This window comes from Rana temporaria, chromosome 2 (genome assembly GCF_905171775.1).
Source record: "Rana temporaria chromosome 2, aRanTem1.1, whole genome shotgun sequence".
NCBI classification, from domain to species: domain Eukaryota; kingdom Metazoa; phylum Chordata; class Amphibia; order Anura; family Ranidae; genus Rana; species Rana temporaria.
In genome coordinates, this window is record NC_053490.1 from 462,523,643 (window position 1) to 462,533,058 (window position 9,416).

Consider the following 9,416-nt stretch of genomic DNA (forward strand, 5'->3'; position numbering starts at 1 on the left):
TGGGCAGTGGAAGAGGTGCCCCTCCTGTCGCTTATCGGAGAGATCAGCAGCAGCGGCAGCAACGATCCGATCAGATGTACTCACTCGACTCTATGCCCTTAGAGGACCAGAGCGACGTCCAACGTCACTTTCGCCCTCCAGCCGTAAAGGGCCCCCCCCCCCTTTTTTTTCTGTAGAAAAATAAAGCGACATTATTAATATTATTATTATTACTTTAAAGCGGAGGTTCACACAAAAAGTGAACTTCCGCTTTTTGGAACCCTCACTCCGGTGTCACATTTGGCACCTTTTCAGGGGGGAGGGGGTGCAAATACCTGTCTAAGACAGGTATTTGCACCCCTTCCTGGTTCTGACTCCCGTGGGAGTCCGGCCCCCCTATGTCCCCCCCCCCCCCCACACTGTTCCCAGCAGAGAGCAGGGACCAGTGATGGCGCGCCGCGATACTCGCGCATGCGCAGTAGGGAACTGGGCAGTGAAGCCGCAAGGCTTCACTTCCCGATTCCCTTACCCAGGATGGCGGCGGAAGCAGCCGAGGACCTAGCAATTGCTCAGTCTCGTCTGCTGACATCGCGGGCGCTCTGGACAGATAAGTGTCCATTTTTTAAAAGTCAGCAGCTGCAGTATTTGTAGCTACTGGCTTTTTAAAAAAAAAAAAAATCGGCGGAACCTCCACTTTAAAGTGTAAATTTTGAGATCTAAGGTCTGTTTGATCCCATATCTCACAGAGGCCCGGTCCTGCTTATTTTTACAAGGGATGTTTACATTCCTTGTAATAGGAATACAAGGTACAGTGTAAAAATAAAGTAAAATAAATAGAGAAAAAAAAAGTGTATGTGTGTAATTAATATACATACATACATACATACATACATACATACATACATACATACATACATACATACACCACACACACATTGTGTATGTATGTTTTTTTTTTTTTTTTAGTGCCCCGTCCCTCCGAGCTCCGCCCACATATGTAAACGGTGTTCAAACCACACATGTGAGGTATCACTGCAATCAATAGAGCGAGAGCAAAAATTCTAGCACTAGATCTCCATTGTAACTCCTAAACGGGTAACTTGTAGACCTTTTTAAAGCGGCGCCTATGGAGATTTTTAAGTACCGTACTTTGTCGCCATTCCATGAGCATCCACAATTTTAAAGCATAATAGATTGGGTATCAATTTTCTTTGTGTAACATCATCTTTCACATTATGCAAAAAAATTGGGCTAAAGCAGAGCTGTGGAAGAATGTATTTGGGATTATAATAATAATAATATAAAAAAAAACACACACACTGCACTTTATATTTTGCTAAAACAGGGAGGATACAAGTAATTGTGTTTTGTGACTTTACAACCACTTTAAAGCGGAACTTCAGTTGTTTTTTTATCTATTAAATCGTCTGCCCTTGTTTTAACTTTTTTAACCTTTTTTCCCGCCAGTAAATACCTTTTTTATACAGCCCACTTCCTGTTTCTTGTCTGGTAAAAAGCCTTGGCTTATGACATCATGCACAGCTTTCTGGTGCTGGAGGTGTGCCTCTGTGTGTCTGTGTAAATCCAGGAAGTGAACAGGCAGCAGCTTCAGCTGCCCACAGTTAAACGGATTACAGCCAGACTTGGTGGAGGGAGTTTTCTGCAGCATATTTGGCGGGAAGCTTCAGAATGGCAAAGATGTTTTTATTACAAATTATGTGAGCAGACTGCAGTTCCTCTTTAAGCTGGGTACACACGGATCAAAACTTGGCTGGTTCTGCAGCGAGAGTCCCCACTGCGAGAATACAATTTCCCAGCAGGGACCCCACCTCGCTTGTGTGGATGGAGGAATCTGTGTGGTTTCCCTTCTCCCCTCACCCACTGTCAAAATGTAAAACCGGGAGGGGGGAGAGGCTGCAGATGCTGGAACATGTTACACCCTAAAAATGGGTGTAACATGTTCTAAGGCTAGGATCACACATGTCCGGCTGCGGTTTGCAGTCCGTTGCAGTTTTGTACACCAGTTCAGGTGCACATTTTTACTTAAATTGGACCCAAAATCGCACAGGATCCTTTTCAAAAACGGACCACAACTGCCCCAGACATCTGTGAACCGGCTCCATTGAAAACCGGCCCGGATCACATATGTGAATCGAATGCGATTTAAAAACGCATTTGATTCACATATGTGAACTTCTCCTTTTAAGGCAAACCATTCATTTTGAAAGAACTGCCAGGACACAACAAACCACACCTGAACCCTTTTAGGAACACAACAATGGTAATGTTACCATGCACTGCAGTCCACATGCATTGCTTTAATGTGTTGGTGATGCTCAGAATGCAAACACTCTAATGCATGCAGGATGAGATGTTATAACGCATGATGGCGCAATGGTGCTAAGCAGGCCTAAAGCTGACCATCCACTGAGCAAATGTTGGCTGATTCCTCATAAACCAGTTGAAATCTAGGATCCTCGCTGGCTGCCAGCATTCCCCCTTCCCCTTTTTTTTTTTTTTTTTTTAAGTGAAAGTGCCAGATGGAAAATTTCAGCCAAAAGGCACCTGCATCCAATCTGTAAAATTGGTGGACAGGCGGCACGAGAGTACCGTGGTATAAAATTTGTGGTTGTTCAGAGATCTGCCCCTGCTGCTGCTTAAAGAGATTTACTATCTAATGTTCTGCAAATTGTCTCATACCAGCCCCCCCCCCCCCCCATTATTAACTGCAGTAGAAGTTCTGATGATCCCAACAGTGATGGGGCTCAGTTCATGGGGATTATTATGGTATTCCGACACTTAGATCATTGTACTGGTCCTTGGGCTCCCCAGTTATTGTTGTACTAACCGTTAACATCTTTTCTCCTTTTTTAAAGCAAAGAATTGAAATTCTTAAGCTGCGACATGGAGACAACCTGATCCTTGGCTTCAGTATTGGCGGTGGCATTGACCAAGATTCCGCTCAGAACCCATATTCAGAGGATAAGACCGATAAGGTTGGGGCCTATTTTGGTTTATAAAATATCTTCTCCTGTTGTCTTATACTGTATGTATGAAATCTATTTAATATTTGTATATTACCCTAAGATTTTTTTTCCTAAATAGCTTCCTTTACCTCAGTGCAGTCCTCCTTCACTTACCTCATCCTTCCATTTTGCTTTTAAATGTCCCTATTTCTTCTGAGAGATCCTCACTTCCTGTTCTTCTGTCTGTAACTACACACAGTAATGCAAGGCTTTCTCCCTGGTGTGGAGTGTCGTGCTCGGACGCTCTCAACGTTGCAGATGGAGAAAGGAGCTGTGTGTTAGTGGGCGTCCTGACTCTCCTGTAGTCCAAGGGAGGGGGCGAGCACGACACTCCACATCAGGGAGAAAGCCTTGCATTACTGTGTGTAGTTACAGACAGAAGAACAGGAAGTGAGGATCTCTCAGAAGAAATAGGGACATTTAAAAGCAAAATGGAAGGATGAGGTAAGTGAAGGAGGACTGCACTAAGGTAAAGGAAGCTATTTAGGAAAAAAAATAATTGTACCTTTTACAACCCCTTTAAGTGTACTCTAATGCAGTCTATTTTAGCTCAGGGGTCCTTAGATGGGATGACTACATTTGTGTATTTCTTTTTTTCCTGTCCTAGGTTGGCTGCACTCCCTAAGCCTTTGTATCTGTGGAGGGGAGTCATGATTGCCGTCCAAATTGAACTTCAGAACTCGTCTTCCTACCTTCATCTTTTATTTAATGGACGGTGGGAAGATTAGTAGTTTACAGAAGGAAGATGATTGATTGTGCTTTTAGTTCAGTTGCATTTCTGAAAAGATCAATTTTGTTTTCTGTACATTCTGAAAATGAATGCAGCCATCCCCATCACATTTTAAAAGAGAAGTGCAAGATATGAAACAAACATAAATACTCATCTAGATGGCTGCAGCATTGATCTGATGCTGCAGCTGTCCCCCGCCAGCTATAAGACTGACAACTGAGAGATCACATAACCGCTCATAGCTCAGTTCTCAGTCTTTAGTGAGCAGAGAGTGGTGACTGTCAGTCTCCGGCTCTCTGCTCTGCCTCCAGCATGCACTGGAGTGCTGTGCTGTGAAGGGTGAGAGCGGCTGGCTTAGTCTCCCAGCGGTTCTCTGAGAGATAGTCAGCCGCTGGTCCAGTCATCTGGGCAGATCCCAATGATATTGTCTGTTTTGACCAGACAGCGCGCTGAAGTCTGCAGTCGGCTGACGTCACAGAGCCGGTGCAGGCTCAGGAAGGATCGCGACCATATGGTCCGGAACTGCCCACATACCTGGACCGGCACTCGGCTCAGCGAGCCACTGAGAGCTTGAGTCAGCCCCCCCCCCCCCCCCCCCCCCCCTCCACAGCCCAACGTTCCAGCGAGTGTCGGGGGACAGAGCAGAGAGCTGGTCCCTGACAGTCACCAGCTCTCTGCTCACAGGCACTGAGAACTAAGCAATCAGTTGTTTGATCTCTCGGTACTCGTGTTCGAGCCGGTGCGGGGATTAGGTAAGTATGGTTCTCAAAACTAAACTAAGCTTTTACTTTAAACCTGGGCTTTTGGGTGAGGCAGAGAGGTAGAGTGGTATCCATTGTGAGTGTGACTTATTTGAACGGTGCTGGCTTTGAGTCAGAATTTTATGTTTTCATTTGAATTCTTCCCAGTTTTACTTGCATAATATGCAGTCACAGTTTTCTATACTAACCTCTTCTATTTACAGGGTATCTATGTCACAAGGGTGTCTGAAGGAGGACCTGCAGAGGTAGCGGGCCTTCAGGCTGGAGACAAAATAATGCAGGTACATAACGGTTTCTCTTCTCCTATTTTCAGTGTGTGTGTGTGTGTGTGAGCAGTGGATGAAGGAAGTGCCAGAGCCAGGCTGGGTGCTAAGAGGTGCTTTTTATTGCAGATGGTGGAGAGCTATAGAGAGGGGAGGATGGGAACCTGAAGTTAAGGGCAGTGGAGATGTTTGGGGGGGGGTTGTGCATAGGGAATGCAGAGGGATGTAACTGTGCAAGAAGGCTGAACACTGTGCGGTGTTCAGGGGTGCATTATGCACAAAGTACTTTGTACGGCGTGCACTCCTCAACTCTGTATGTGGGTAGCTATACTATATTACCAAAAGTATTGGGACGTCTGCCTTTGCACGCACCTGAACTTTAATGGCATCCCAGTCTTAGTCTGTAGGGTTCAATATTGAATTGGCCCACCCTTTGCAGCTATAACAGCTTAGAATATTCTGGGAAGGCTGTCCACAAGGTTTAGGAGTGTTAATTGGAATGTTTGAACATTCTTCCAGAAGCTGCTCAAATTCATCCTAAAAGTGTTCTATCGGGTTGAGGTCAGCACTCTGTTCAGGCTAGTCCTGTTCCTTCACCCCAAACTCGCTCATCTGTGGCTTTTTGAAGGAACTTGAATGGCCTGCACAGAGTCCTGACCTGAACCCAATAGAACACTTTTTTTGGATGAATTTGAGTGGAGACTGCGAGCCAGGCCTTCTCGTCCACATCAGTGCCTGACCTCACAAATGTGCTTCTGGAAGAATGGTCAGACATTCCCAGAGACACACTCCTTAACCTTGTGGAGAACCTTCCCAGAAGAATTGAAGCGGTTAAAGCTGCAAAGGGTGGGCCAACTCAACCCTATGGCCTAATGCCGCATACACACGACCGTTTTCCGGGTTCTAAAAAATGCCATTTTTTTTTTAATGTCATTAAAAACGATTGTGTGTGGGCTCCAGAGCATTTTTCACGATCGAAAAAAAATTTGGCCATTTTTTAGAACATGCTCTATTTTTTCACAACGTTTTTAACGTTGTCGTTTTTAAGGTTGTAAAAAATGGTCGTGTGTGTGGGCTTTAACGACGTGAAAATAACGCGCATGCTCAGAAGCAAGTTATGAGACGGGAGCGCTCGTTCTGGTAAAACTAGCGTTCGTAATGGAGTAAGCACATTCATCACGCTGTAACAGACAGAAAAGCGCGAATCGTCTTTTACTAACACAAAATCAGCTAAAGCAGCCCCCTTTATAGTGCCATTGTACATCACCGCGCTTTGCTAGAGTATTTTTTTTTTCACGATCATGTGTAGGCAAGGCCGGTTTAATGATCGGGTTGAAAAAAACGTTGTTTTTTAGAACCCGAAAAACAGTCGTGTGTACGCGACATAAGACTGGGATGCCATTAAAGTGATTTGTAAAGTCTTGTGTTATTATTTTTATTTTTTTAAATAACAAACATGTTATACTTGCCTGCTCTGCTCTGTGGTTTTGCACTGGGCAACCTTGATCCTCCTCTTCTCGGGTCCTTCTTCGCTGCTCCAGGCCCCTCCCTCCTGTCGAGTGTCCCCCGCAGCAAGCGGCTTGCTATGGGGGCACCTGAGCCGAACTGCAGCTCCTTTATGTCCATTCAAACACAAAGCTTCTGATCAGCCCATCCCCTCTCTCTCTCCTGATTGGCTAACTGACTTTGACAGCCCCAAGAGCCAGTGGCGCCGTGCTGCTGTGTCTCAGCCAATTGGGAGGAAAGTCCCAGATGGCCAAGACACTCATGGACGGGCTCAGATTTGGGGGGGCTGCTACACACAAATTTATTTATTTTTTGTTTTTTTTTAGATTTTTTATTTTTTTTATATTCATGCTTAGCCACTTAAGCCCCGAACAAATATGCTGCTAAATGCCCAGAGGCGTTTTTACAATTCGGCACTGCGTCGCTTTAACAGACAATTGCGCGGTTGTGCGACGTGGCTCCAAAATTTGCGTCCTTTTCTTCCCACAAATAGAGCTTTCTTTTGATGGTATTTGATTGCCTCTGCGATTTTAATTTTTTGCGCTATAAACAAAAATAGAGCAACATTTTTGAAAAAAAATCAATATTTTTTACTTTTTGTTATAAGAAAATTGAATAAACTAAAAAAAAAATCGCAATAAAAAAAAAATTTGCTTCCTAGCGGCAACAGTGACACTAATACAGCGACGTGCGCGACGCTGTCATATAAGCAATTCCACACATGCGAGGGACGGGTTTGGACGGATCGATCCGGTGAGTCTGTACAGACCACCGGATTGATCCGCTGGGGCCGATTCCAGCGGATAGATTTGTTAGCATGCTAACAAATTTTTATCTGCTGGAAATCGGAAATATCCGCGGATAAATATCCGCTGGAACGTACACACCAGGGGATCTATCCACTGAAACCGATCCGCTGAGATTTTTCAGCGGATGGATCCTCTCGTGTGTACGGGGCCTAACTGGCTGTCACACTAACTGTCACACTGACACTAAATGCAGTGATCAGTACATATATGATCACTGCATTCAGTACAGTGTGACAGGGGGGGTGATCGGAAGGGGTTAAATGTGCCCATGTGTACTGGTGTCAGTGTAGTGTTAGGTGCGACTTACTGTGACTCTTCTCTCATTTCGGCGGTTTGAAAATACCGCCGAGATGAGAGCTGCATCACTTCCTCTGCCTATGTTTACATTTTACAGGCAGAGGAAGTGACACGGCGGCGGCTCACAGGATTGGCTGGAAGCGATCACGAGGGGGCGGACAGAAACGAACGCTAGAAGGCAGGGAAGTATATATACGCCCATCTGCCCGTACGTGCCATTCTGTGGACTGAAATAGTCGTGCGACGGGCGTTAAGTGGTTAGAGTGCATTAAGATAAAAAAAACCTTCTGCCTTTACAACTCCTTTTAAAGTTCATGTGCGTTTAAAGGCAGATGTCCCAATACTTTTTGTAAAATCGTGTATCTATCGTTTAAACAAAAGTTGCAGTGGAATGTATAATCCATTATCAGGGCTTGTCTGATCCATTTTATGGAGGGGAGAGAAGGTCATTTTAAAGAGGAATTCCAGTAATAACTTTTTATACCTAAACTGTCACTTTCCAGGAAAACCATTCTACTGCATTCTGTAAAAAGTTATGTAACATTATATATGGCATCCAATCGTTAATATCTTAATTCCTGACAGTATATAGTATTATGTTCTATTTTCCAAGGTGCCATTTCATCCTGGCCCGCTTAGGTTTTTTTTTTTTTGTTTTTTTAACTCCCTTATTCAATTTTTTTTTTTTTTTTTTTATCTCCAGGTAAATGGATGGGATATGACCATGGTGACACATGACCAGGCCAGAAAACGTCTCACCAAAAGGAATGAAGAAGTTGTTCGGCTTTTGGTGACCAGGAAGTCCCTGCAGGAGGCAGTCAGACAGTCTATGAGACAATAGAGATGTGCTCACTTCATCCAGCAATTCGGCCTCTACTAGAAAACAGGTTTAACTGAAGGAGCATCAGATACAACACAGGCCTTATCACTAAACTACATCCACTGATCTCCAGCTAGTGACAACAACAGAATGACTTGTCAACTATCTCTTGTGTTAAGTTACTTGTGGCCAATTTAACGTTTCACATTTCGGTCGGGTAGTAGAGGTGGCACAGCCTCCCTACTATTCTGAACACACACTTCCACAATATTCCCCATGTATGTCTTTTTAAAAGTCCACTAATGTAATATAGAGAATTAAGATTGTAAAAAAAATGTGGTAAATGGAATGGGTTGTCAGCTTTGTTATAGCTTTTTATATTTGTGTGTGTATGTCGGGATCCAGAATTGACTTTTGCACATATTTATCACTTGCTAGTCTTGGCTTGTTAGTTAATAGTGAGGTTTTCCACTTTCAATGACCGTGCATGATTGGAAACCTCACTCACTGACAGAGTATGGTTGTGACAGTACTGATCTTGTAAAGGAGAGCAACAGGCAGAACACTAAATCCAGCAATTAAGCTGTAGGAGTAGATTCTCACCCTTGGCTGCATTTTGGTTTAGGCTATACTATGTGGCACAAAAGCCTAATCTTCATCTCATATTTCACACTGCTAAAACCCCCATTTGACTGATTTAAGATACCCAAGTGTTTGTTAAAGTGGTTGTAAGCCCTCACATATACCCAAAGAATTAACTGGCCTCAGGTGATACACAGAGATAAACGGGTACAACTTGTGTAGGAGGATTTGTTTTATCTGCAGTCTACTCTTCTCTACATCTGATCAAATTACAGAATTTATAAAGCTGGTCTGAGCTTGCAGGGAGGAAGTTATACTCTACAGAGCTCAGTGAGAAGAGCTGATTGGAGGAAAGGGACACACCCCTTTCACACAACACAGAAAAAGTGTTCACGCTTTCAATCGCAGTCTGTGTGCTGAAGCTCCCCTTTTTAGCTCTTGGTGTCAGAAAAACTTGTCAGAAGTGATTCATGTGGATAGCAGAGGAATGAAGTAGCAGACAGAAATTAAAGTGTTCTTGATTGAGACATAGAAGGATGTGCTTTTTTTCATATTTTAAGTCTGAGGTTTACAACCACTTTAATGGTTATGACAATGGTAGTCCTTGCAGGATGTATGATCTGAACTAAAAGCTCTTCTTTAA

At 43.9% G+C, this 9,416-nt stretch overlaps 1 protein-coding gene across 1 annotated transcript in view; it reads left to right on the plus strand.

Moving 5' to 3' along the window:
* Positions 1 to 9,148, plus strand: part of TAX1BP3 (Tax1 binding protein 3) — a 26,236-nt gene extending 17,088 nt beyond the window's left edge. The window contains exons 2-4 of the mRNA XM_040338634.1: positions 2,856 to 2,975; positions 4,700 to 4,777; positions 8,075 to 9,148. Of these exons, the coding sequence (XP_040194568.1) occupies positions 2,856 to 2,975; positions 4,700 to 4,777; positions 8,075 to 8,212 (336 nt within the window). The 3' untranslated portion in view covers positions 8,213 to 9,148. The remainder of the gene's footprint in view (positions 1 to 2,855; positions 2,976 to 4,699; positions 4,778 to 8,074) is intronic.
* Positions 9,149 to 9,416: the final 268 nt, after the last annotated feature.